This window comes from Betta splendens, chromosome 1, assembly GCF_900634795.4.
Source record: "Betta splendens chromosome 1, fBetSpl5.4, whole genome shotgun sequence".
Classification (NCBI taxonomy): domain Eukaryota; kingdom Metazoa; phylum Chordata; class Actinopteri; order Anabantiformes; family Osphronemidae; genus Betta; species Betta splendens.
In genome coordinates, this window is record NC_040881.3 from 12,547,814 (window position 1) to 12,575,317 (window position 27,504).

General features: G+C 39.0%; 4 protein-coding genes and 6 non-coding genes across 23 annotated transcripts in view; all 10 read right to left on the minus strand.

The window, feature by feature from the left end:
- On the minus strand, positions 1-7,098 carry LOC121202159 (TSC22 domain family protein 1-like). Of its 2 annotated transcripts, XM_041070334.2 has the most exons (4): positions 6,661-7,098; positions 6,352-6,502; positions 1,771-1,813; positions 1-1,581 (listed from the first exon to the last, which is right to left on the minus strand). In XM_041070334.2, exons 2-4 carry the CDS (start codon positions 6,456-6,458, stop codon positions 1,429-1,431), a joined length of 303 nt encoding a protein of 100 aa, XP_040926268.1. In that variant the 5' UTR covers positions 6,459-6,502; positions 6,661-7,098; the 3' UTR covers positions 1-1,428. The 2 variants fall into 2 exon arrangements, with proteins under 2 accessions (XP_040926268.1, XP_040926263.1); XM_041070329.2 differs by lacking the exons at positions 6,352-6,502; positions 6,661-7,098 and adding an exon at positions 1,925-6,343.
- A 117-nt stretch (positions 7,099-7,215) lies between these two features.
- Positions 7,216-10,183, minus strand: nsmce1 (NSE1 homolog, SMC5-SMC6 complex component). Of its 2 annotated transcripts, none has more exons than XM_029144089.3 (8): positions 10,026-10,183; positions 9,262-9,393; positions 8,832-8,953; positions 8,575-8,652; positions 8,248-8,394; positions 7,905-8,021; positions 7,546-7,672; positions 7,216-7,381 (listed from the first exon to the last, which is right to left on the minus strand). In XM_029144089.3, the coding sequence occupies exons 1-8, from the start codon at positions 10,048-10,050 to the stop codon at positions 7,347-7,349; spliced, it is 783 nt and encodes a 260-aa protein (XP_028999922.1). In that variant the 5' UTR covers positions 10,051-10,183; the 3' UTR covers positions 7,216-7,346. The 2 variants fall into 2 exon arrangements, with proteins under 2 accessions (XP_028999922.1, XP_028999836.1); XM_029144003.3 differs by lacking the exon at positions 10,026-10,183 and adding an exon at positions 9,659-9,947.
- Positions 10,184-10,464: 281 nt separating this feature from the next.
- Positions 10,465-16,785, minus strand: vps37a (VPS37A subunit of ESCRT-I). 2 transcript variants are annotated; one of them, XM_029143756.3, is made up of 12 exons: positions 16,015-16,785; positions 14,809-14,883; positions 14,598-14,715; positions 13,922-14,022; positions 13,403-13,616; positions 13,001-13,071; positions 12,787-12,914; positions 12,632-12,690; positions 12,474-12,542; positions 12,095-12,238; positions 11,907-11,995; positions 10,465-11,751 (listed from the first exon to the last, which is right to left on the minus strand). In XM_029143756.3, the coding sequence occupies exons 1-11, from the start codon at positions 16,122-16,124 to the stop codon at positions 11,915-11,917; spliced, it is 1,170 nt and encodes a 389-aa protein (XP_028999589.1). In that variant the 5' UTR covers positions 16,125-16,785; the 3' UTR covers positions 10,465-11,751; positions 11,907-11,914. The 2 variants fall into 2 exon arrangements, with proteins under 2 accessions (XP_028999589.1, XP_028999506.1); XM_029143673.3 differs by having other exon boundaries at positions 13,403-13,619.
- A 153-nt stretch (positions 16,786-16,938) lies between these two features.
- micu3a (mitochondrial calcium uptake family, member 3a) overlaps positions 16,939-27,504 on the minus strand; it is a 28,292-nt gene continuing 17,726 nt past the window's right edge. For 7 of the 11 annotated variants that reach the window (XM_055508101.1, XM_055508095.1, XM_055508097.1 and 4 more), the window contains 3 exons: positions 27,245-27,402; positions 26,360-26,424; positions 16,939-26,196 (listed from right to left, as the gene is read on the minus strand). In XM_055508101.1, the coding sequence (XP_055364076.1) occupies positions 26,190-26,196; positions 26,360-26,424; positions 27,245-27,402 (230 nt within the window). In that variant the 3' untranslated portion in view covers positions 16,939-26,189. Of the gene's footprint in view, positions 26,197-26,355; positions 26,425-27,244; positions 27,403-27,504 lie in introns of those variants that run through there. The other 4 variants (XM_041070205.2, XM_029143446.3, XM_055508108.1 and 1 more) reach the window with 1 other exon arrangement.
- Positions 16,940-17,155, minus strand: LOC114864414 (small nucleolar RNA U3). Its single transcript, XR_003787303.1, has one exon. It is a non-coding gene; the product is annotated as a small nucleolar RNA U3 (small nucleolar RNA).
- On the minus strand, positions 19,848-20,063 carry LOC114864419 (small nucleolar RNA U3). The gene has a single exon (XR_003787304.1). It is a non-coding gene; the product is annotated as a small nucleolar RNA U3 (small nucleolar RNA).
- LOC114864425 (small nucleolar RNA U3) lies at positions 20,793-21,008 on the minus strand. The gene has a single exon (XR_003787305.1). It is a non-coding gene; the product is annotated as a small nucleolar RNA U3 (small nucleolar RNA).
- On the minus strand, positions 21,742-21,957 carry LOC114864440 (small nucleolar RNA U3). The gene has a single exon (XR_003787309.1). It is a non-coding gene; the product is annotated as a small nucleolar RNA U3 (small nucleolar RNA).
- Positions 22,679-22,894, minus strand: LOC114864432 (small nucleolar RNA U3). The gene has a single exon (XR_003787307.1). It is a non-coding gene; the product is annotated as a small nucleolar RNA U3 (small nucleolar RNA).
- LOC114864445 (small nucleolar RNA U3) lies at positions 23,628-23,843 on the minus strand. Its single transcript, XR_003787310.1, has one exon. It is a non-coding gene; the product is annotated as a small nucleolar RNA U3 (small nucleolar RNA).

The window sequence follows — 27,504 nt, forward strand, 5'->3', positions numbered from 1 at the left end:
TTAATTAATTAATTGAAACTTTATTGATCCCACATTGAGGAAATTAATCTCTGTATTTTGAACTTTCCCCTGATGGGGAGCAGTGGGTTCCTTAAACCAGGTAAACGCTGAACTGGACCAGGAGCAGCATCAAGGCAGCAGCAGACCTCAGATCCAATCAGTCCATGAGTGAAGCTGAACTCACTGCAGGTCCACACCCTGGTTCGGTCAGATGATCTCCAAGATTTAATTAATCTGCATCCATCAATCCATCTATCCATGGATGTGTGTGTTCAACCAGGAACTTCAGTCTGAGTCAACCAATCACAGCACAGTAACATAGTTACATATCAGAACCATCAGATGGAACAACAGAACATTTTTTGATTTTGTATTTGGTCAAAAGTGGTGTTACTTGCTGTTTGTTGCACCAGGGAAGGCTAGAACAGCATTTTAAGTTTTCAGCAGTTTTATTTTTTTAAGCAAAGGCATTTGTTACTTTAGCGGTTCTGATCTGTATCGCAATCAATAGCATTTCAGCAGCCAGCATAGCATTTTAAGAAAGCCTTCGTTACATCACATGAAGAATCTGAATCTGATTCAGCTTTATTTGCCAAGTTAGTACAAGTCAACCAAGATATTAGATGTGGTCTGACTCTGTTTTTGTTCCCTGTTGTGGCATGAAAATGAATTATTTACATATTTATTTGTTATTAACATAAATTGCAGCACACTATTTCCCATCCTCTGTATCTCTGCCTTCCAATACTTTTACCCACTTATTAGATTATTTACAAATATTTGTCTGAACTATACAGCTGCCTCTGTGAAAATCCTTCTTGGCAAATTATCTCAGTCCAATGTCCACTTCCTGTTTTTCCTATGATGCTTCTCATCGTGGTCATTATTTTCCTGCTTCATCTTGAGTTCACTACCACTCTGTCCATCGAAGCCTTGTTAGCTCTTGCTGCTTCATCCGTATGTTTGACAGTTTGTTAACTTCTATGTTTATGACATTGTTCCTTATTTCTGCGTATATCAACCTAATTAATTTGTTAGTCCCTCGTCGTAACAAGCTACACTATATTACTATAGATCCACCGATCCAGGGGCGAAGCCACACCCCCCAACCACCAATCAGACATTGAATCTCAAGTTGTGGAAAACAGTGTTAGGCTAAATCCCTTTTTACACTTGATAGGAAACTGGTTGGTAGGAAATCCTGGCCTGGGTCTTCATGCGTAGCTAAATCCTGAAGAGCGGCTCCATGCCAGTAGCAGTAGATCTGTTCATGAACCAATGAAAACTGTAAACAGTGGTGGGTAATGTCTAATGCACATTAAATCCATCTATTGTTTAGGTCCTGGTACCAGATCCTACAAAGACCATCGGAGGTGTTTAGTGGCCAGGTTGAGACTTGGTCTTGGGGTCTTGGCTCCTCAGACTGTGTTAAATTGCACTGTGTGCAGAGTGCGTCAGAGCTCTGAGGATGCGGTTCTCTCTCTCCAGCTGCTGGTTCTTCTCCTGCAGGTCTCGGATCCGTTCCCTTAGCAGTTCCACCTGCTCCCTGACAGCCAGCAACAGGTGACTCTTCACCAGGTCCTACAACAGCAGCACACAAACACACCAACCTGTGTCACTGTGACTGATGGACAGTAGGGGAGTCACACACATCAGCCTGCTGCTTTGACCAAAAACTCCACCATCACAAGTTGAGTCAAAACTCTGAGGGAAGATGTGTCACTGAAGGAGAGTTTCTAACATTTGCCTGGCTGTGATGGACTCACTCACCATAGCCTGCTCAATCTTGTTGTCGATGGGATTCAGACTGTTACTGGAAAAACCATGGAGACAGACGGTAAGAGTATGACAGCATGAGACAGGTGAGACATTCATCAAGGAGTCCTGTCAGTAACTAGCTTCTATATCTCCTACACCCCGTTACCTGTGACAGAACATCAGCAGTGACATCATCGTGGCGTCTGAGCCCCGCCCAGGTGGCAGAGCTCTAACAGGGAGTGACTGTGGTAAATGAGGCTGTGATTGTCGTGTGGTTCTGAGACAGGCCTCTGCGTTTGGATTTTTCAGCCCTGTGCAGGGCCAGGAGTCCCTTACACCTGACCTATGACCTTTCACCTTCTTTCCTCCCCGTAACACAACAAGTGTCTCCGGCTGCTTAGCCATAAGCTGCAGACGTCTGAGGGGTAGGGGTGGGGTCGATGGGGGACGCCGTTGAGAACGAGGAGGGGAAGACGGTTGAGAGACCTGTCCCCCTAAGCTCATGGTCTTTGTACCAAACATCTTTGTCCAATCACAGTCCTCTGTCTGGAACAGTCATCCAATCAACTCCACAGCATAACCATCATCATCATCATGATAACCAATCACAACCCAGGAAATCCAGTTAGCAAGTGATTGAGGGCAAACGCACACAGCCACTTAGTTCCTTTGGTAAGAACCGATTCACATCTTGGACCATCCATGTCTCTGAAGATCTCAAGGTTCACTTTGAGGTCTGTCCGTTGTCTCTTCTGTCCCACTTTAAGGTTCCTCGTTAAGATCCACACGTCAAGTTCTTAAGGATTGATGTTATGAACCAGTGTCAGATCCGTTCTCAACAGAAATTAGGGTAGCAGTCTATAACGATGATTCTGAGACATGGTCCAGTCTCAGTCCTGTTCGGTCTGTCCCCATGGACATTAAACGAAACAAGTTGGAAACATGTTCTACATGTGGACAGACTCTGTCTCCTACACACTGTAGTGCTGTCTCTGATTGGCTGAGGTCTCATTCCAGCTGCTTCCCACTCACTGCCTGAGCCAGTAGGAGGACAGCAGCAGGACTGTGCTCCTGCCCACTCACAGACAGAGCTTCATTGATTCACACAGAAAACAACTCTATGAAACTGATTAGATAGGGTTCAAAAACAGATAGGTATGAAAAGTGTATAATTACAAATAAGAACTGTTTTTTCTTTGTCACTTTAGCCCGAACACCTGAAGTACTGTACTGTATATGTGAGTTGTAGATCTGATGTTCTCTTACATGCCACATGTTTGTTCTAATTCTGCACAAATTTAAGTGCAACACTGACTGTGTCTGTGTCTGAGCTGTAAATTCGTAAATATATCTTATGCTCCTTGTAATTATTTTGCACATTTATCTCTATTCTGCATCTTTCTGTATTCCTTTGGCTACTTTGGCTACCTTATAGCTTGGTTTTCCACAAAAACTGAGAGATGTAGGAGTCTAATGTCTTAAACCACACCTGGCCTGGCTGAGTCAGAATCATGGAGAATATGTCATTAATTTTTGGCAGGATCATCATTTTTATAGTGGCAATTCTTCCCATAAGTGAAATGGGTAAGGACTGCCATCTTTTGAGGTTGGCTTCTAGATAATAAGCTCTGACAGCCTAGACGACAATTCAATGCCTAAGTATTTAAATGTTCCCTGAGTGGAGTGTGGTAGAAAATATGTTATTCGCTTTAAAGTTAAGTGGTAGCACTATAGATTTTGTCCAGTCATTAGAGTATTCTAAAAGTGCTGAGAATTCATCTATGAGGCTGATAGTTGTAGGAAGAGACGTCTGTGGCTCCAGGAGGAACAGCAACACATCGTCAGCATATAAATGTATTATTTACTGATTTGGTCGATATTCCAGTAATTCCTTCATGCTGTCTTATTGCTGCGGCTAGAGGTTCATCAAATACTGCAAATAGTGATGGAGAAAGTGGGCAGCCCTGTCCTGTCCCTCTATGCAGATTAAACCTTGGCGAGGTCTGGTTGTTTGTTCTGACTGCGACGTTTGCTGAGCTGTATAATATTTGAATCCAGTATACGAATGAGTTCCCAATAAACTTTTTCTGCATCTAAGGAGACAAAGGCTAGTTTATGGGTGGTGACATAATCCATTAAATTGAATAATCTGTTCAAATTGTTTGTTGACTGTCTACCTTTAATGTTGCCTGTTTGATCAGATTGCAGCAAGCACTAGCAAGTGTTTTACATACAATTTTTAAATCTACATTGATTAGTGAAATTGGTCTGTAACTTGATGGAAGTGTAGGGTCTTTTCCTGGTTTTTGGAGCAGGCTTATGAAGGCAGGATTCATATTTGTGGGTATGGAATGCTGTTGTTTAACTTCAAGTACCATTTTGTAAAAGCTGGGTGCCAGCATGGACCAGAACTCCTTATAAAATTCAGCTGGGAATCCATCTGGCTCTGGAGCTTTCCTTATTTCCTTATTATTCTCTTAATATTTTTTATTTGGATACTTATTCTTTTTTTTAATCTCCCTACCATCTTGCGTGTACCTCCAACTGTGACAGCGATCAATGTGTGTAAAATAATTTCCCTCTGGGACTAATAAAGGTTTTTGAATCTTGAATCTTTATAGGTAGGAAGCAATGGGTCAAAGGAGGGCAGTAGATCGGGGCAACGACACTGTCTTAGACCTCATGACGTATCTAAGTTGAAACTCGAGTTGATGTTGGCATGAGTTATAACGATTGTGTATTAAGAATATATAAGGCAACATAAGAGCAGCAAAGAACAAGTCCGTGTGTTATGTTAAAAATAGTGTGTGATGCGGAGCCCCGTAAAGATGCCCCAGCAGAACCATACACACAGAAAGGATAAACATAAAGATTCTAATAAGTTTGATTTAAACTTGATGATATTGTAAATAAATGTTTTGTGTAGCTTATTTTCAGAAGCACTCTCCTCTGAGGACACCTTAGATTCAGGTTTGTTGAACAAACAAGTTGTGCTCTGTACCACAGGGACACGTTCACACCTTGAAATAATGTCTAATACACATTAAGCCACAGGTGGATTTCAGTCTAAGGTGTTAACAAACACATTTTCACATCAACACATGATGCAACCATGATCCCTTTACACTCAAGCTGGTTCAGAAAACATGGCTGACATTCACAAAGTAACTAACAAGGCAGAAGTGATACAAATGGTGGCAAATGAAAAGAATTAACTGTGAAGGGATGACACACGACAACTGACACAACCAGAGATGGACTGTTGACTTCTTGTTAAAATAAGTGGTGGTAAATTGTACGTTGTATTGAATAAAGACATTTAAACTACCACAAATCTTCCCACAATTCTTTCTAGGGTTCAACCTGAACAGGACTATCTGACCAGATGGTGGTGAACAAGAACCCCAGCACTAAGCTGGACCATCTGTGAGTGGCCCAGCCAAAGCCTTACAGAACCACTGAGAGACAGAAATATATCAGAGGCAGATGCTTCACATCCAATAAATAATTATACAATGTATAAACAGTCTGGTCTTCGCACATTGGGTCATTATACAGGCTAGGATTCATTAACCATCCTCCTGTCCATGCTCTACACACACGGCCTTGGAATTCAGATGAAATGATTTGTTTCAATAAACTGAAAATTGGAACAATATGCAATTAAACTGGTGTTTAGTTAATTCAAAATCACATTCAAAACCAAAGTCTTCGTCAGGAACTTCCTTCACACTCTGGCCACCAGGAGGAACCCAGGGCCCACCGCATCAGCGTACTGATGGTAGGAACAGCAGGTTTGTCTGTACCACATCCTCTTTTAGGAGTTGTCGGCGTTTAACACTTTTGTTGCAGTTTGCAGAAATACAGTTAAAACTGAAAAACACTTGTGTTTCGAGCAGTTTGTATTAATTACAATGAAATGCATCACCTCCTAATCACTTTAGAGGCCTCAACCAAGTGTTAGAATAAAAAACAATATTGTTAATCAAATTTAAAAACATGGATATATTTGGTTTTGTTTATGTTTTAGCGTTTAATAATATCGTGATCCTTACTGCCTGTGATTAAGTTCCCCATCTGCTTTTCACAGATGGAGAAGTCACTGGTTCATGGATGATTATGTTTTAAAGTTTAAAGCTCTGAGAAGCTACATGAAACCCACATCATTAACCTGTGGATGAAGGGGGAGGAGGAGGAAAGTGGAGGGGGGGGGTCTGAATGAGAGGCAGAGTAAGTAGAGAGGAGAGAGGGAGAGCAGATAGGAGACAGCCGGGGAATGAGCAGAGCAGGCGAGGGTGGGGAGTTCAGGAGGAGTCAGGAGCTCTGCCACACATAGAGGAGCTCTGCTACGTGTTACGACCACGCAGCTGCTCCAACTGCTCTGTTTTACGGTGCTGGACGATGGACGGTCTGCAGCCTGAGCTGTGTTTCCCCCACCTGCTGAACTCATCCTGCAGCGGCGTAATGCGCCCTCGCTCCGAGGCCGTCCGCCTCTACGCGCTGTTCGCCTCCATCACTGTGGTCACCGTAGCCCTGAACCTGCTCGTCATCATCTCCGTCTCCCACTTCAGCCAGCTCCACACCCCCACCAACCTGCTGCTGCTGTCGCTGGCCGTCTCTGACCTCCTCGTGGGGCTGCTGGTGATGCCGGTGGAAACGGTGCGTTTCGTGGAGACCTGCTGGCTGCTGGGTGACCTCATGTGTGCCGTGTCCTACATCGTCGGCTTCACTCTCACATCGGCCTCTGTGGGAAACATGGTGCTCATCTCAGTCGATCGCTATGTAGCAATCTGTTACCCTCTGCATTACCCCAGAACAATCACTTGCAGCAGAATTGAGGTGTCTGTTTGTTTGCTGTGGGCAAGTTCACTTCTGTACAATGCGCTGATCTTAAAGGAGCACCTCAGTCAGCCCAACAGATACAACTCCTGCTTTGGAGAGTGCTTAGTGGTGATCAACTTCATCCCTGGAGCCGTTGACCTCATGGTCACGTTCATTGGCCCCTGCTCAGTCATCGTAGTGTTGTACACCAGGGTGTTTGCAGTGGTGGTGTCGCAGGCTCGTGCAATCCAGACGCACATCGCAACAGTAGGAGGAGGACGAGGAAAGGTGACTGCAAAGAAATCAGAGAGAAAAGCTGCCAGGACTTTGGGTGTTGTCATATTAGTATTCCTGATGGGGTTCTGTCCATATTATGCCCCCTCTCTTGCAGGACAAAACATTTCAAACAGTGCCTCATCTTGGGTGATTGTAACCTGGCTGTTGTATTTAAATTCATGTCTGAACCCACTCATGTATGCTTTTTTCTACCCATGGTTCAGAAATACTATTAAGTTCATTGTGACCCTAAAGATACTAGAGAAAGACTCAAGTCGGGCTCAAATATTATAAACTGAACATGTAGCTTCAAGTGAGAAAGAATGTTGATCACTGTATAATTTAATAAAGAGGCATGTGTGTTATTCAGGGATAATGCAGCTTTATTTTCTCAGTGGTAAAGGTAACATAAAAAAATAAGTTACAGGCTCTTGTAAAAATTTTAAACAACAAAACAGCAACAATAGTAAGAAACAAATTTGATGATGTTTTCATCTTCTGGACTGTGATCGAGGTCGTCTGATTTCTGCAATAAACAGAAAACGAGATTGTATTTGTGTTAAATAATTTGGTTGGTGGATCAACATTTTAAAAATCGATCAATACCAAGTATTTGCATTCATTCATAAAGCAGATGTACAGTATACGAATGAATGTTAGTAAAATGTCCAAAAGGAAACCCAGAAATACCAGGGATTTCATGTGGCCAGAAGTCATTACAGGCGGGACATCGCGGCTCTGCTCTGCCTTTGAAGTATCTGGCCACACATGGGTTGTGTATCTTTATGCCACAAATAGGATTCTCACAGATTTGGCACTGAGGAAAAGCAACAATCAATAAATCAACACAATGCCATCAGAAAACTACTTAGGTACTATCAAATATGACAGTTGCTTTTATAGGGGGAACAGATTAAGACACTAAAAAAAGAAGAATATTATACGTATATATGTAAATAAATGACAAAGCCGGTTCTACTTTATTGTGTTTATTAATCAGAAGGTTGCACAGAGTTAAATGACAAAAGAGAGAAACAGGTTCCACTTACCTGGAAGACGATGGTGTGACAGATATGACACACACTGACCTGGTCCTGGTACATTGTACGGATGTAGGGCTCCATCTCTATAATACATCTGGTGGACAAGGTGTATTCACCCTTCGTCTATATTAATCATCAGAAAGCGGTGAAATGTAAAGTGAAGTTGTAACAAGCTGAAATTGATGTTGTTTGTTTCTGCCAAAAACCTTCGGATACAAATGCTAAATATTGTCACGCTTAAATTATAATGATGCTTTGAGACCAGAGCTCCAAAAATCATGACTCTGTTCGTAAATAAAATTCAGATTGACAAACCCAACTTAGAAATGTACAGATTTCTGGGCGTTACCTCATTGAGCCATTTGTCATGAACAAGTCGACTCAAGAGATGCTCCGTTTCGCTCTTCTTCAGCTTCTTAGTGGTCATGCTGTCGGTGCTGTTGAGAATGTCAGTGGAAGATACTGTTCCATTCTCAGAGCCCACAATCAGCTCCAACTGAGTAAGAATGGGTCACAGTAGTACAAGATTTTAATAAAGCACAACAACTCAACTAATCATGTTCATGTGCCATTTAACATGAAGGGACCTCAGTGCACTAAAGCTTTGAGCAAGATAACCATGAAACAGGAAAACAAACATACAGGAAAACTGACAGACCTTACAAATTGAACTCACCGTTTTCTTGAACAGTTCCAGCTCATTATCAGCATAATCTGATGACATTCTGGTGACATCAGTCTGAGCCATGTTTACCTGTACAGGATTAAAGTCTCACTGTAATTCATAATGCTGCCCACGTAGCCTTCAGAATTTCCAATGGGCAGCTGTCCTGTGATACTATAGGCACAATCTAAGAGGAATGCTTTTATATAGTGACTAATTTAGGAAAGTCTGGACCACACAAGTACACTGCAGAAATGGAAGTAACGAACCAATGCATAGTGCTCTTGACCATTGTCTTCAGACATCCCTTTTCGGATCTGCATGAACAGTGGTTGCAGCTTTGAGTTGATGGTCTCAATGAAATCATCCAGCCTGTCCGGGGGACATTGTACTGCAACAGACCACGTTTGTGACTTTTCTTGTGCGTAGCTTTGGTATTTCCACTTTACTTGTCCCAATAAACACAAGCAACAATGAGCAACAAATACTTTTTGGAGGAACTGCATATTAAAATGGGCACATATCTTAGGAAATATTAAAGTAAAGTTCGCTGACCTTTTAGAGAAGTGTAATTTAACGACATCGTTCTGAAGTTAGTACCTGTTCTGACATCGAGCCTTTTATACAGAGGCACGCTTTGAATTATGGATTGAGCTCATCGGTGACTGCCTTATACCATATGAACGAGAACTGACTCACCGTTGTGTGTTTCGCAACAATGCTGATAAAGTGCCTTTGCTCCATGATCATCAACAATGCCAATGGACATCATGGTTTGTAGAAAGCGCCTGTGGTTGTCTCCCATCTGTCGTGACATTTGTCCAGACTGACCTTGATTAGCACAGTTAAGTCATAGATCAATGTATTGTAGTCAACATTTATTTCTACAGATGTCAAGATGTTGTAACATCATAGTAATTTGACCAATTTTCCCTCAAACACTTGATCATACAAAGGTACATACTGTATGAAGATGTGAATTTGAGGAGAGGCATCGAAATGTCATTTTTATACTGCTATACTGTCATTTTTAGTACTACTATACTATTTTATAACGGCGTGGGATCATGGTGTAATTAAATAATTTTAGCAGGACCTGAAGCTACTGCGAGCTGGACGGACGTCATGACTGTTTTCCTCCCACAGCAGCTGCTGATTGTTCTCTGTTGATCGACGCACCGCTTCGTCGGCTAAGCAGTTCATGACTCCAGCAAGCAGCTTGCAGAGACAACGGTTAAAGCTGGAGGTCCGCGATGAACAGTGTGTTTACACACACTAGAAAGCAGGTGTTGAAATTAAAACGGCTGTTTTGTGTTGACTGCGTTTCAACTGTAACCGATTCAAGCGTTTAACGATGCCAACGTTCCCCAACATCTGAATCTGAACCTTCTCAATGTGTGTTTGAGTGTTGGTCTTTGATTATTGTTCACAGACGTCCTAAAAAAAGAGAATAGTGTTTTTACCAGCTTTTCGTGCCGCTCCACTCATGTACGCGCTTTCCTCTTGAAGCTCCTACTTCGCCTCTAGTCGCTTCCGGTCGTTGATGGTGACTGAGCGCCGCCTGCTGCCGTGGAGGGAAACTGCGTGACACCGCTACCCGGTACTTCTACTCACCTGCGCTGAGGGGCTATTAATCCATTACAACGCAGAAGAAAGGTTTGACGTTTCATTACGTTTACTTCACGTTTACTTGTTTAGTTTTGTAGATTAGTAAAAACATTGTAGTTGAGTTGATTAAAAAGCTGTCAAAAGATTAAGTGGCTAAAGATTCACTCCAAGTCACAAGCTCATGAGCAATATACTTTCTCTCTCTCTCTCTCTCTCTGCTAAATGTAGTTAAGGTCAAGTATGATTATGATTTAATTAAAAGGTAAGAGTCAAAACACTCACAAAACAAACAGATTTATTCTAAAGCCTTTATTAATCTAACAAATTAAATAAGAACATATAATACAAGGTGTCTTGAGTCTTTGATTACAATATAGCCTATTATAAACATTTAAATACAGTATCCAATGTCATCGCATTTTACTGCAGCATCTAATATTCCACCACAATAACCCAAATAGTTTGAGGGTCCTCATCATTACTTTAGTTATTCTGTTCTTCAGGGACACTAGTGTATTTACAGCCACACAAATAAGTCAATTATTCACAGCGCAGTATTAAGGTAACACCACGATCAAACCGTTTACTCTGTTTACAGGAGTCAGAAAGCCAGAAACTGACTTTTCTAAATTTGTTTGTTAAATGGACCAAATATCTGAAAAAATAATTATATGTTTTACCAGTGAACCACAGAAAAAAAAAGAAAGTGACATCACTGGAGGGATAACAGCCACTTAAAACGACAAAGACTTGTCCATCCTATTTTTGAAAAAAAAAAAAAAAAAAAATTGTAGCCACATACAGTAAATTAATAATAACAGTGTTATCGGTGTACCACCTTAACGTGCTTAATCAAATTATTCATGTTGGTGAAAACACACTGGCTTAGGCTTTGTTAAAGAAACTTTTTTAAACATTAAAAAAATCAAATTTAAATTTTATCAGGCCAAATTACAGGTCTCCTGAAATTGCCTCTCTGACCAGGAATCCCTTTGTATTCCCCTAATTAGATTTATGTACTTTAAGTGTTTCAGATCAAGCTTTCAAAGGAGCAGGACTCATCTTTGTACACAAAGAACCAATGTTAGCATTTTAACTCTTAATTTACAGCAACATACACTTGTCTGCAGGGGAGAATGTAAACCTGTATTCTCCAAAGCTATTTGTAATTTCCTTCAAATGTATTTCCTCAACATTAACCACTCACATCAGGTGCTGTGACTTAAATCTTGGATACACCACAACTCTTAGTCACTACCTCAAAGTCAAAACTGGACAAACTGACCTGAATATAACATATCCACAGCGTGAGCAAATCTTAGGTGGAGAGACATTTGTCAGCAATTTATCCAGTTTTGGCCTCCTATGGTGACTTAAAAGTTTGTAAATCATGCTTTTGCACGATTCAACAGTTTGTTTGGCTCAGATTTGAGCAAAACGGGTTCGTTTTATCTTTCAGCTCACCACTGCCATCAGCATCTGGCTATTTCTCCAGTGCCCATCGTTGACTCTGTGTGCTTTTCATCCATTCTAATGTGTGTATCTTTTGAGCTGGCAGCAGTTGGCTGAGAAAGTCCAAACCTATGGAATGAATGTAAGATGGTGATTAATGAACAACAGTTTTTTACTGATAGAATCGGAGACAAATGTAAATGCAAACAAATGGGTCTGTGTGGCTGGTCTTTGAGAGAAGAAAGGACTGTCTGAAAATGACTGTTCTAAATTGTATGTTGTACCTTGGGTTTTAGTGGCTTGTAGGAAACGGTCCCTGTGTGTTTATGGACTGTTGCAACTTTTCCTCCTTTGCCCTTCTGCTGTGGCAAAGCTGTGAAATTAAATAAATCATTGTTATAGAAGATCACAGCCTAATAAAAATACTAAATTACAAACTCTTCTCACAATCTCTGCATTTTAGCTTTTTTACCGTTCTTTTGTCCATGAAGCTGGTCAAGAATTCATCTATATCTGTTCGTCCTTCAAGAAAGTTTTCAGCCGTCACCTCTGACTCCTCTTCTGCCTGGTGGGCTGCTACTTTTAGCCGAGCCTGTAAAGTACTTAAACTGCAACTCTAGTTGAGGAAACAAAAGAGATGTATTTTCAGTTTCTTACACAGCCTTTTACTTGAAACCAATCAGTCTGTCAAGAACTACGACTACTTTCTGTTAGAACTCATACAATTTTATTTGACCAAACATGACAAGTTTTGAGTAACTAACATGACAAATCCAAAGCAGTAATAAAAACCAGTGGTCTATAAATCTATAACTTAACACTTCCATGGGGTGATTAGTGCAGCTTCTTACCTCACTGAGTTCATGCTGTCTCTGCATCTTTGTCTCAAAGGCTGCTTTCATTTGAGTTAACTGTTCGTACTGTCAACACACCAGAGGTAAACCACAATAGCATGAATGGGTTTGGTGTGTCTGTGTGCACTGGCAGCAGATGATATGTAGTAACTAACCTTATAGAACATTTCTTGTCTTTTCCCTTCCAGCTGTGGCTCCATCTGAAGGTTTTTCTCTATAACAAAAGAGAAGGCCAACGTAAAGCCCAACTTAACAAAACCTTTTTCTTAAACTGACATTTTAAACAGGAGAAAAAGAAGGAAAAACTTACTAGCCATTTCCACTATGCTGTTGACAAGCTCTTCTTTATCACTAGCAACCTGTTTGAGCTGTGGCAAACTCACAAAGAATTCAAGTAACACATCCTCATTTTCAGACATGTCTGACAACTTGGTCAGGCTGCAGTGAAGAGAAGGGGAGCAAAGGGGAGATTATAAACCAGAACACACCAAAAACAGTGTCCATACAGATATAGACTGAAATACCTCATGTCACAGAGTTCAGGAAAAGACTCAGGAATCTCTGGCATCTTGTACATGTGTCCATTGAGTCCAGCCTAAAGGAGACAGGTAAACTATTATACAGTAGAAATAACTATGATAATAACTATGTGGACACAAATGCTTTTAAGAAAACAATTAATTACTATGCAACCCTGAAATGACAGAGATTCCTTATTATATATGAAGTTTATAAAAAACTGTGAATGACCTTTTATCTGGTCTAAACAACAAGAAAGTTCCTACTCTCATTATTTTCATCATTTGATTCATTAAGGCTAATACTCTGAAAATGTTAAAAGCGAGGCAGCGATATTAACAGAGTGATGACAACTAGTTTTTAACTGTATTGTAAAACTAGAAGACTCTTGTACAGTATGCTTGTACCTGAGCGTCTCCAGTGGGTACAGGCAGGGGCAGGTCAGAAATGAGTCCATATGGTGCTGGAGCTCGAGAGGGTCCATGAGCACTCTCAGCCACCTGGTGAGGCGTGGGAGCTGGGCCTGGACCAGAGGGTGGCGTCTGACTGGAACCAACATGTCGAGCACCGTAGTGGAAAGGCTGATTAGGGAAAGGAGCGATGCCTGGTGGTTTGTACATACTGCTGCAATATTGGGCAGAGAAAACAGGGATTATTTCACTAAAGCATGACAAACATATTACCATAAGCATATAACCTGAATCATAATATATAGGTTTCTGTTTTACAAGTTGTTGAGCTTAGGTAAATTACAACTAAAACTACAAAATCAAATTACATAAAGTTCTGAATATAGCAATCATTATATTTATTGGAATATACAAATGCATTTTGGGCACGAATAAGCATATTGAATAAACACTTTAAGACCAACAATGCAGAACACAAGTGCATTAAAGTATCCAAAGGCTTAAGAGAACGCTTACTATGGAAAGCCAGATCCAGTAGTTACCAAGGCTGGGGGACTTTTCCAGAACTCATCCAACAAACTTTGAATGACCTTACCCAGGTCAGAGTGCATCCCAAACTACAACAATAGAATAAACACCAACAAGTAAGTGAGAATACGGTCTTAGATAAAAGGGAATGCATGGAATAAACTGAAATGTGCTCAAGGGAAAAGATGATTTCCTAAAGATGGGGGAAGAAATAAAGTAAAGAAAGATTAAACATCGCTTAACCAAAAGCACGTTAAAGATTATGTATGTGGTCAAACAAAACCTCAACAAACTGTAGAATGTAATCACAATATGCTGTGTGCCTTTATTGTTTGGCCAAATAGTGTGAACATAACGAATGACACCGCATTAAGAAAAGGTCTCTACTGAAAAAACACAATTTGCCTGTGAAATCACCTGACACACATTCATTTCATGACACATCATTTTTATTCAGACATGAGCTGTAACAATTTGATACTTTATGACTAACATTATGAGTAATACCTTTTCTTTAATCTGTCCATACTGCTTTAACTGCAGGAATGTGGGTGTGTTTTATTTACCGAATTTCACTTAATCCTTTCCAGTAAGTAATCAGAAAGTGTTAATGTTCCTGCAGACCCACACTGCTATATTTTACCATATAGTATATAGTACTTACATTAGTGATGAGGGAGCTTGTGACAATGGTGCCATTATTGCTGTCAACTAAATGATGACCAACAGGGGGGTAGACACTGACTACTGGCTTTTCCTGAGGGAACTGAGGAGGTAGTAAACTGCGAGATAAAAAAAAATAAGAAAGAAATGTAGACTTAAACATTCAGGATTCTCAGTAGCAACAATGTGAATGCATGTGGAGATGTACTCACATGTTAACATTAATGGTGGAGTTGTTGATTGTGAATGGTATTCTGTATTCCACATCCTTCTGGATCTCTGCAAGGCTGTTGAAATTTTTAAAAAACAGCATTTCCTTATATGTGATCTTGCATCTGGTCGTAATTACATGTCTTTGGGTGTAATATGTATCTTAAGATTGCACAAGCATGATACTCATAATATCTGACAGTAGCTTGATCCATCCAATCTGCCTTCTCCCTATTCAGCTTTGTTCTGATACATTTATTCTTTACCTGAAACCTGAAAACAAGCAAATCTAGTGCCAGTTAATAGAAATGTACTATTTAGTTTGTGCCTTGCTCAAAAATGTTTTGGTGAGTTAAATTGCACTGTTTGTGCAATTTAACTGATTTACTCAACTCACTGTTGAGTAAATCTGATACATTTCACTATTAGGATCAGCGACTCCACAGGACTAAAGTACTTACATCTGAGTAAACAAGAAACACTGATGTTGCATAAGCCTTTCAAATCTGATTTTATTGACATTTGTCTTGGAGTTATTACAATCTGAGCCTTTGTGGCCTCTACAATAACTAATAACGAACTACTTTTGCAGGAAATTTCTCTTTCACATCTATTTACATTGAAAAACACACGACTTAATAAATGCCTCTGACTACAAGAGACGTCCCAACAGGGGTCAGATTACGATGTCAGTCTAATTATTTGTAAAGACAATACACAGCCTTCGAGATGACAAGGCTTCCTCAGTAAACAAAGCTAATACTTTAATCGCCACGTCTAATTAGCTATCTGCTTCTGAAACGATTTGCGTGGCCAGTGAGCTTGACACATACTGGGATGGTCACAGGACATGGTCACCCGGCTACAATTTATGTCACCAACCCTAAAAATAGACTGTAACTGTCCCTAAATCACTTGATTAGCTAAAGAGCTAGGACGCCAGCTAGCTAAGACGTGTTAGCCATCATTATCCAGTATTCATGTTAAAATGTGTTAACAACAACGTTTTGGTAAACGTGAACTAACAACGAGGTAATGGTCGGTGTTAGCATCAATTATTTCAGACTAAAGTGTCAGACGGTGGCCAGCTATTCTAAATGAATATGAAGTAAGTCAACAAGTTCCAAGGCTACAATCTGGACTGATAGTAACGTAACAAAACCACGGAACAGAACCGGAACATCTTTACCGTTGTTGCGTTACCGCACCTGGGGTGAGCTGCTTTGAGTGACTCGATCTGCCGCTGTCTTTGTTGCTGTAGGCTGTTCAGAGGAGGGAGCGGTCCGGAACCTTTGGACGAAGGGAAAAGCCAGTTCATCCTCTCCTGGCGAAACCACGGTGTGAACTCGGTGAAACTAAAGGCCGACTCCAGACGAAACAGAAGGCACAGTGATCATTTGGCGCACACGGGGTGGAGACGTGCGCTGCTAACCCCGGTTAGCTGTTTGAGCAACGACTCCGTCTGATCCGCACTTTGTAGTTATCCTTACACCACAAAGTCAGATGGCATGTCGTCAAGTGTCGGTTTAAATCGCAATTCAGTAACAATTAGCTGAATATATCTGTGTGTAGTTTCAGTCCTGCGATTAATATTACTGAAATGTTTAAGCTAAAGGAAAACAACCTCACGAGCGAAAGGCTGATCAACTTATTTACGTACTGCGTCACACGCTAACGTCTACGTCCAACGCAACTTCCTGTTTTCAACTCAAATAATAAAAAAGTATTTATCAAACCTGACATTTAACGACTTTCGAACCCCTAGATTTTGATATAAACTTAAGCCTTGAGTTTACATCAAAGATTATAGAGCGCTGCATCCATTGAATTAATGACGTTTTTTTTTCTATAGTATTTATCACTAATATTATAAACTCAAATTTGAAATTATATTTGATACGGTCTCTGACGGACATTCTTACACACACTTACACATTTAGTGTATGATTCAGAGACGCTTCAAGAGTGAACTAGAAATAGAATTAACACTCCTGAGATATACGAGAAATGGTTCCCTGAACTACACTCCCGTTCTAAGAGTCACTTTCAAATTAAGTGTTTAGTTATATTGAGAATACGGTGTTGTTAATTATACAGTTCCACATATGGCTTAATTTTATTAGATATGAGGCTACCACTCTGATCATATCCCCTTCCTCAATGCTCCGCAGAGAAGCAAAGAACGGTCATCAATGGCAAAGAACGTATGAACTGAATCATTATTCTTTGCCCGCTTCGCGCTCAGAAGGGGATATCGTGACTCATCATCGTGGGTAGCGAGACCGATCACTTTAGAAACACATTTCTCAAGTTAGGAACTATAGAAATGATCCCTGAAAGTATAGTCTTAACGTTGAAGCCTGCGAAGATGTCACCCTACCTCCAGCGCAGTCGTTCTAGCTTAGGGTGTTGTTTTACTGCCGCGCACCAAAAAAAGTACATAGTAGCTGTAGGCCAGTACTAACTGATTTTAATATCTTTAGAACTCTAAACTGTCGAAAAGGCTATTTATTAATTTGGAATTACAATTTGTTTTCACCCACAATGCACTTCGGTTTTTATCTTGCATTATATAAGTGTATTGCTTTTCAGTCTATGACTTGAAGACGAAGTAAACTGTAAATTATTCACTGATTTGAAAACACTTGAACACTACACGAACAACGTGTAAGGATATATAAACTGTAACATTTGAATTATTTAACGATGGAAAAACAGTGCGTAGTTCATAACATTCCGGACGGAAATCTGGTACAGAAGAACAATACCGCTAGTTCCGTTATAATCACACTTGTCTCCGCTTTTAAGGTATGGCAACTGGCCAAATGAAAAACTACATATTGGTAAAAACTATATATTTTATACATGTTATGTTTGTTCTAATATTACCTTAATATGTCTTGAACGACGGTAACTTACTAGCAGTTGGTTTGGCGCGACACAAGATGGCAGCATTTCATTAGCATTAGCTGCATTTTTTTGGAGTTTTAACTGCAATTCTACATATTCCTGTTAAACATATCACCAGAAGAACTTTGCAGACGTGTTGGCCAGTTGGTGAGTAAAAACAAAATTTACAATTGATTATATTACCTCACAAAAACTTGCTATTCTTATCTACGTTATGTTTAACGCTAATGACAGCAATGACAGTTGATTTGTAGTTGTCTCGCTCCAACTAACTAGAACAAGAGAGAAATCTAGATTTTGTGTTGTACTGATTAAATATTCATGTAAACGCACATGAACGATTAGGTAAATATACAACATAACATTAAATATAAGACTAACTTGCTAAGTCCATGATTAATAACAGGATAGGATACAACTTTATTAATCTTACATAGGGGAAATTTTTGTGTTTACAGCAGCAGCACGACGGACAAAAAAGTAAAAGTAAACACCAGCAGTAGAAAAGTTGTGTAAAAGGAAATAACGGTAATATTAGTGCAAGGAAAAGACAATTGTGTCACTGCATTGCTATATTGTAGAGTCTTATGGCTGAGGGGAGGAATAAGCTCCTTCCTGCACTGTGGGTGTAACAGTCTGGTGCTGATGGAGCTGCTCAGAGCCTCTACAGTGTGGTGCAGGGGGTTGAGGGGTTCTCTATGATGGATGTTAGTTTAGTCAACATTCCTCTGTCCGCCACCTCCTCTATGGACTCCAGTGTGCAGCCCAGCACAGAGCCGGCTTTTTAACTAGTTTGTTGAGTCTCTTCCTGTCTCTGCCTGTACTGCCCCTGGCCCAGCACACAACTCCATACAGGACTACTGAGGATACCACAGTGTCATAGAAAGTCCTTAGCAGCTGTCTGCACAAACCAAAGGAGAGGGTGGAGTTTTTAAGTGTGATTGAAATGAAGTGACTTGGTATTTTTTTGAATAGAAAACTGCTTTAAAATAAACTGCTTTAAATATTATGACAATGTGGAATAAACAAATGCTGTGCCAAATCTGTGAAAAGAGACTTCCCATCACTATAGGAGACCCTGCAGCTGATGTTATCAGGGCCTGTGGCTTTTCTGGCCTTTGCTCCCCTTAACTCCCTTCTGACCTGGCGGTGGGCAGTGGCTGGTCTGGAGCTGTGGGTTGTTGGGGGGGTCACATTATTGTGGTCGGAGGAAGGGCAGAGTGAGCTGCGTGGTGCTGAGGTGTGAACAGTTGCAGCTGGGAGGAGACTCCTGGACTGTAGAGGTGTCAAGGGGGAGCCGTGTAGATTGAGACTGGGGGCTGGGCAGAGTCAAATCTGTTGAAGAACTGATTTAACTCATTTGCCCAGGCTTGGTCACCCATGACCTGGCGACCATTTAGATACATAATAGATCTGCAACTCACACGTACCGGACAGTATGGTGTACAGGATAAAATGACAAAAAAACAGACTACAAATTTTTAGGTCTGCAACAACGTTCGACAAATGTTAAAAATCAGTGACCAAAATTGATTGATTATGGTTTGCTGTTATCAATCACTCGGGCCGCTCAATTTATGGCAAAACCCAGTGGCAAAAAAAACGCAGCTGCTGGCTGAAATGCTGTAAAAAAACATACCAAATGCTGCGCCCTAATTTCTTCATATGACCATTAAATATTAAACAAAGACAACGTTAACCTGCAATTCATACAAACTTCAACTTGTGATTTGTAAATACTACAGCGACACAGGACAACTTGAGAATGAAACACTGGTGTCCCAGATGTCACAGCAGTAGCAAATGCTGTTTATCCATCACATGAAGACTCCTCATTTAGTGCAACTGTGTTAAAAGTTACTTCATCTGTTCCATCAGGAGTGTCATTGTCTCTTACCTACATAATGATAAACGGCGCTTTTAACAGCTTTGCTGCCACTCTGACTATACTCCCTTCCTCAATGCTCCACCAGGAAGCAATTGGCTTTTGATTAAAATTACACTAGCACTTTATCAGAGAACACAAAGAACATACAAACAGAAACTTGTAAAATCTTTACAAGATAAGACTGCTTATAAAGTAACAGACAATCAGTCCCAAAAACCATTATTTGATTTTAACAGCTTTACTGCCACTCTGACCATATTCCTTTCCTCAATGCTCCACCAGGAAGCAAAGAATGGTCATCAATGACAGAGAACATATGACCTGAATCATTATTCTCTATCCACTTCACGCCCAGAAAGGAATATCATGACTCTTCATCGTGGGTAGCGAGACCATGCACTTTAGAAACACATTTCTCAAGTCAGAAACTATAGAAATGATCCCTGAAAGTATAGTCTTAGTCTTGCAGTCTGTGAAGATGGGATACCATCCACAGCTCAGTCGTTCTAGATCAGGGGCCATTTGTGCTGCAGATCATCAAATCAAATCTATAATAGCTGTAAAGTACATTACCTGTGACAATATCTGAGGTTCTTTAAACTGCAACTGAAGCCATGTTTATGTGAATTACAGTCTGCTTTGCACCCCCAATGCTATGCAAGGCATTACTCTATCTATCTATCTATCTATCTATCTATCTATCTATCTATCTATCTATCTATCTATCTATCTATCTATCTATCTATCTATCTATGTAACCACTCATTATTGTTCCTTCTGACGTTCACAAAACAGAGATTTCTCTCATAAATGAAAGTCAAAGAACAATGAAAATTTTAAGTTCTACTTTTTGAGGGAAACCTTATGAAGGCTCTTGTTTAAAGAAATAATGAAGACAAGAGAGAAATTGTTTATAAAATGCAAACAACTACCTGATTGCAATTGGCTTGGATAAAAGCTTTTATCTAGTTATTATTGTTAAATTAAGGTAGACCTAAATAGTTTGATACACACAACACAAACTTCAGGATATAAAGGGTCATTTTGATTAAAATTACACTAGCACTTTATCAGAGAACACAAAGAACATACAAACAGAAATTTGTAAAATCTTTACAAGATAAGACTGCTTATAAAGTAACAGACAATCAGTCCCAAAAACCAATATTTGATTTTAACAGCTTTACTGCCACTCTGACCATATTCCTTTCCTCAATGCTCCACCAGGAAGCAAAGAATGGTCATCAATGACAGAGAACATATGACCTGAATCATTATTCTCTATCCACTTCACGCCCAGAAAGGAATATCATGACTCTTCATCGTGGGTAGCGAGACCATGCACTTTAGAAACACATTTCTCAAGTCAGAAACTATAGAAATGATCCCTGAAAGTATAGTCTTAGTCTTGCAGTCTGTGAAGATGGGATACCATCCACAGCTCAGTCGTTCTAGATCAGGGGCCATTTGTGCTGCAGATCATCAAATCAAATCTATAATAGCTGTAAAGTACATTACCTGTGACAATATCTGAGGTTCTTTAAACTGCAACTGAAGCCATGTTTATGTGAATTACAGTCTGCTTTGCACCCCCAATGCTATGCAAGGCATTACTCTATCTATCTATCTATCTATCTATCTATCTATCTATCTATCTATCTATCTATCTATCTATCTATCTATCTATCTATCTATCTATCTATGTAACCACTCATTATTGTTCCTTCTGACGTTCACAAAACAGAGATTTCTCTCATAAATGAAAGTCAAAGAACAATGAAAATTTTAAGTTCTACTTTTTGAGGGAAACCTTATGAAGGCTCTTGTTTAAAGAAATAATGAAGACAAGAGAGAAATTGTTTATAAAATGCAAACAACTACCTGATTGCAATTGGCTTGGATAAAAGCTTTTATCTAGTTATTATTGTTAAATTAAGGTAGACCTAAATAGTTTGATACACACAACACAAACTTCAGGATATAAAGGGTCATTTTGATTAAAATTACACTAGCACTTTATCAGAGAACACAAAGAACATACAAACAGAAATTTGTAAAATCTTTACAAGATAAGACTGCTTATAAAGTAACAGACAATCAGTCCCAAAAACCGTTATTTGATTTTAACAGCTTTACTGCCACTCTGACCATATTCCTTTCCTCAATGCTCCACCAGGAAGCAAAGAATGGTCATCAATGACAGAGAACATATGACCTGAATCATTATTCTCTATCCACTTCACGCCCAGAAAGGAATATCATGACTCTTCATCGTGGGTAGCGAGACCATGCACTTTAAAAACACATTTCTCAAGTCAGAAACTATAGAAATGATCCCTGAAAGTATAGTCTTAGTCTTGCAGTCTGTGAAGATGGGATACCATCCACAGCTCAGTCGTTCTAGATCAGGGGCCATTTGTGCTGCAGATCATCAAATCAAATCTATAATAGCTGTAAAGTACATTACCTGTGACAATATCTGAGGTTCTTTAAACTGCAACTGAAGCCATGTTTATGTGAATTACAGTCTGCTTTGCACCCCCAATGCTATGCAAGGCATTACTCTATCTATCTATCTATCTATCTATCTATCTATCTATCTATCTATCTATCTATCTATCTATCTATCTATCTATCTATGTAACCACTCATTATTGTTCCTTCTGACGTTCACAAAACAGAGATTTCTCTCATAAATGAAAGTCAAAGAACAATGAAAATTTTAAGTTCTACTTTTTGAGGGAAACCTTATGAAGGCTCTTGTTTAAAGAAATAATGAAGACAAGAGAGAAATTGTTTATAAAATGCAAACAACTACCTGATTGCAATTGGCTTGGATAAAAGCTTTTATCTAGTTATTATTGTTAAATTAAGGTAGACCTAAATAGTTTGATACACACAACACAAACTTCAGGATATAAAGGGTCATTTTGATTAAAATTACACTAGCACTTTATCAGAGAACACAAAGAACATACAAACAGAAATTTGTAAAATCTTTACAAGATAAGACTGCTTATAAAGTAACAGACAATCAGTCCCAAAAACCATTATTTGATTTTAACAGCTTTACTGCCACTCTGACCATATTCCTTTCCTCAATGCTCCACCAGGAAGCAAAGAATGGTCATCAATGACAGAGAACATATGACCTGAATCATTATTCTCTATCCACTTCACGCCCAGAAAGGAATATCATGACTCTTCATCGTGGGTAGCGAGACCATGCACTTTAGAAACACATTTCTCAAGTCAGAAACTATAGAAATGATCCCTGAAAGTATAGTCTTAGTCTTGCAGTCTGTGAAGATGGGATACCATCCACAGCTCAGTCGTTCTAGATCAGGGGCCATTTGTGCTGCAGATCATCAAATCAAATCTATAATAGCTGTAAAGTACATTACCTGTGACAATATCTGAGGTTCTTTAAACTGCAACTGAAGCCATGTTTATGTGAATTACAGTCTGCTTTGCACCCCCAATGCTATGCAAGGCATTACTCTATCTATCTATCTATCTATCTATCTATCTATCTATCTATCTATCTATCTATCTATCTATCTATCTATCTATCTATCTATCTATCTATGTAACCACTCATTATTGTTCCTTCTGACGTTCACAAAACAGAGATTTCTCTCATAAATGAAAGTCAAAGAACAATGAAAATTTTAAGTTCTACTTTTTGAGGGAAACCTTATGAAGGCTCTTGTTTAAAGAAATAATGAAGACAAGAGAGAAATTGTTTATAAAATGCAAACAACTACCTGATTGCAATTGGCTTGGATAAAAGCTTTTATCTAGTTATTATTGTTAAATTAAGGTAGACCTAAATAGTTTGATACACACAACACAAACTTCAGGATATAAAGGGTCATTTTGATTAAAATTACACTAGCACTTTATCAGAGAACACAAAGAACATACAAAGAGAAATTTGTAAAATCTTTACAAGATAAGACTGCTTATAAAGTAACAGACAATCAGTCCCAAAAACCATTATTTGATTTTAACAGCTTTACTGCCACTCTGACCATATTCCTTTCCTCAATGCTCCACCAGGAAGCAAAGAATGGTCATCAATGACAGAGAACATATGACCTGAATCATTATTCTCTATCCACTTCACGCCCAGAAAGGAATATCATGACTCTTCATCGTGGGTAGCGAGACCATGCACTTTAGAAACACATTTCTCAAGATAAGAACTATAGAAATGATCCCTGAAAGTATAGTCTTAACACTTCGATTTGTGAAAATGGGATGCCATCCACAGCTCAGTCAGTCTCAGTAAGGGTTTGTTTGTATTGCTGAACATCAAAACAAGTAAATAACTGCTCTAAACCCGTACTATCTGTTTTTAAAATCAGTGGTTGTACAAACTGCTGAAAAAGCTTTTATTTATTTATATTACAATCTGGTTATACAACACCCACAATGCTTTGCGTGTGACGTTTTCCTTTCGTTTAAAAGTATTTTTTAAATGCGCTCTACGTCGTAAATAGAAAATTACTAGTAAATTATTCAACGACAGATAATATACGATAAGATAGGGTTAACACCACATAGAAAATGTTAATGTTTTTTACTTTACAATGAGGTTTACAATCGATGAAAAACAGTCCATCGTTTGTAAAGTTCCGGACGGAAAGCTTGGACAGACGAACAGTTCCGTTAATTCCGTTACAACCACACTTTTCTTAGTTTTCAGAGAATGACAGCTGGTATAGGAAAAAATAAAAATCCACACATATATGTACTATGTTTGTCCCGACATTATCTTTATACTTTAACACTGTCTTCACTGACGTTGTCTTACCAGCAGTTGTTTGGCGAGGCACAAGATGGCAGTATTTCATTAGCGTTAGCATAATAACGTTTTTCTTCAGGAATTCAAACTGTGCAATTCTACGTATTACTATTAAACCATATCCCCAAAACAGCTTTAAGACGCTTTGGATCCGTGGTAACTATAAACAACACTACAGTTGATAAAAGTATGCTATTCTTATTTAAATTATATTTAACGCTAATGACAGCCGTGGCAGTTCCTTTGTAGATGTCCCACTCCAACTAACTAGGACAAGTGAGAAATCTAGATTTTGCCTCATAGTGATTAAAAACACCCACGAAGCACAGAAATAAATAGGTAAATATGCAACTTAAGATCAAATAGAATAAATAGGACTCCAGTACGGCATAAACCCTTGGCAGCTGACGTATTCACCCACATTGACCAGATTTTTGTAACTATGGGTCAACAAACTCGTGATTTATATCAGAAATCTACCAAAGTCAACTTACACGAGCATGTCTGTACCAGGCTGACTACCTAAACTACATATGCGAATCTATAATCCACAAGACATTACTTTATTATGTATTACTTACTTTCTTAAATGATTTGCGGTTGCGTAAGGTGTTCATTGAACATGCGCAGTACTGTAAATCGCACGATACAAATTTACTCATGCGTAAAATTCAGTCAACAGAGGGATGTGACAAATGAATTTGGAGACATTGAGAATAATAACTTTACAGAAATGCGCCATCAACCATAAAAACAATACATTATAATTATTATATAACAGATACAACATTAGAGATTAATTGAAAATTAGCAAAATCATTGCACACCTTTTTGCAGTTCTGTGTCCATCTATCGAGTTCTGCTATTTAAAAGCTACACAGTGCTGAAATAATTGCTGTGAAAAAAATTGCTTACTATGTAAATGTTTTAAATACAAATGGAATGAATAGAAGGCACCTGTTTGGACATACATATCATACATGCAACTAACAGTCAACAGGTCAAGACAAAAATGATTCAGGCATATTGGAAAAAAATGTTGTTATCGCCAAAAGCCATAGGATTATGTATGGTTCCTAAATGTAGAAATAGACAAAATACATTAAAATAAAAATAATAAATAGATGAGATTAAACAAAGTAAAACAATAAGACTAATATGAGTAAAACACAATAATATGTTAGCACAATAATATCTTAATTTAATGTAATGCATAATTTGTTTTATGTAGTAGGTAACATTTTATTTTACTATTATCTTGTAATGGTTATTATTCTTATTTGTATAAATTTAGCATTATCTCATGTAGTACTTAATAATAGTTGTGCTCTTTTATTTGGTAAAGTTTGTAGTGCATGAGGTCAGCTGAAATTAGTTTAACCATGGATAGTTTCCTCAAATCAAATCTTTAAATGTATCTGTTGAAGACAGGTCAACAGAACAAGATGACTGAAAAAGGTGCTAGAAAATTGTGATTATTGCTCAGGATCAGAAGCAGCTGTATGTGATTGTGTCTATGCTTGTGTTATTTTCTGCTTTGAAAGTCCACCGGTGACTTGTTTTAAATCACCAGTGGATTTGTTTTAAATCACCAGTGGGCCAGTGTTTATCTTAAAACTTAGCTCTCTCCATTTTTTCCATTACCAGACTTGAATGTTTAACCTTCTTTCCTTCATCTTTTATTCATGTTCTTCATTGCAGTTTCTCTTTGTATGTTTTCCAGAGATGGTCCACTTGTTGTCTGGCTTCAGAGTAGAAGGTGTGGTGTAGGCCCTTCACCTGGTAACCACACAGCAACAGAGCCAGTTATGCTTAGAGCTACAGTAGCTTAGAGGTGTGTGGTATTTTCTTTATGTTTGAATTTTCTTTCTTCGTGTTTTGAGTTTAAAAAGCTTCTTAGTAGTTCAAAACAGTATCACCATTGTTAAATGGCAGTAATACTTATCTGCTTGCCAGCTCCTTCTTCAGGCAGGATCTAAATGAGGTGGCCCGCTCCATAGATTTGTAGCCCTGAGAAGTCAGTAGACAGTCAAAAACAATGAGAGGCAGGAGGCATGAAGGATGAAGAGGTAATAAATAGAGAGAAAAACGGACAAAAGAATAAAAGATTGGAATGAAAATGGAGTCGTGGGTTTGTGGTGATGGAAGTTGCAGAAACAGTGGAACGCAAAAGCGAGCAAAAAAGAAAGAAACATAGTACATTTTTAAGAAGACAAGTCTGTGAGAAAACACAACAGCTGACACATGATCAAAAATGACTAAAACAACCTATGTGTGTACTGTTTCTTGTTGTTAGTGATGTTTGCAGCAAATAAATGAAAATTCATGCAATTAAAGACCTATACCTGACAATATATATACCTCTATATATACCTCTAGAGGGCAATATCCCTCTTTGAAAAGAACATGGTGCTCTGATCTCATCTCAGGTGAGATGAGATTTGCATTACTTTACAGAATTTAATTAAGTTGCTGTACCACTCTGTAAGAAGGAAAACATTTAAAATTGAAAAGGCCATTCAGTATGGTTACTTCGGTGCTTGTAAATTAAATGCATAGACTCTAATTGCATATTTCAGCTACATTACCTGCAGTGACATTGGAACAAGAATAACCTTGTCTAGTTGTCCAGCTCAACAAAACACTCTTACATAATAGCTGCAATAAGAAAGCGGCAGATGATTCTGTTAACTTAAGAACAACATATAGCTATAGCTTATAGCTTAACATAAAGCTAAAGATTCCAGGACAAGTGAAGGAGGGTGTTTTTTCAAGGCAAAGGTTAATTGTTGTAATGTATGAAATGTAGAAAAACTCCGGTGTTGATTACCCTGGTTCCCCTGTGAAGCCGGTCCTTCATTATGCCAATAAATTCCTTATAGGAGAGCTGGTCGTCGTGATCTACGTCGAAGATCTTGAAGATGGTGTTCACCAGGTGACGTGTCAGCTTCAGTCCAGTGGCTACATACACTGCTCTTGCAAACTCATCTAATCGGAGAGAAAGTTAAATCTTTCAGTAAGGTTAGGCTTCTTTTTGGACACTAAGCTAACACTAGTGTGGGTAAGAGTGGGTAGCTCCAGCTTCCACAT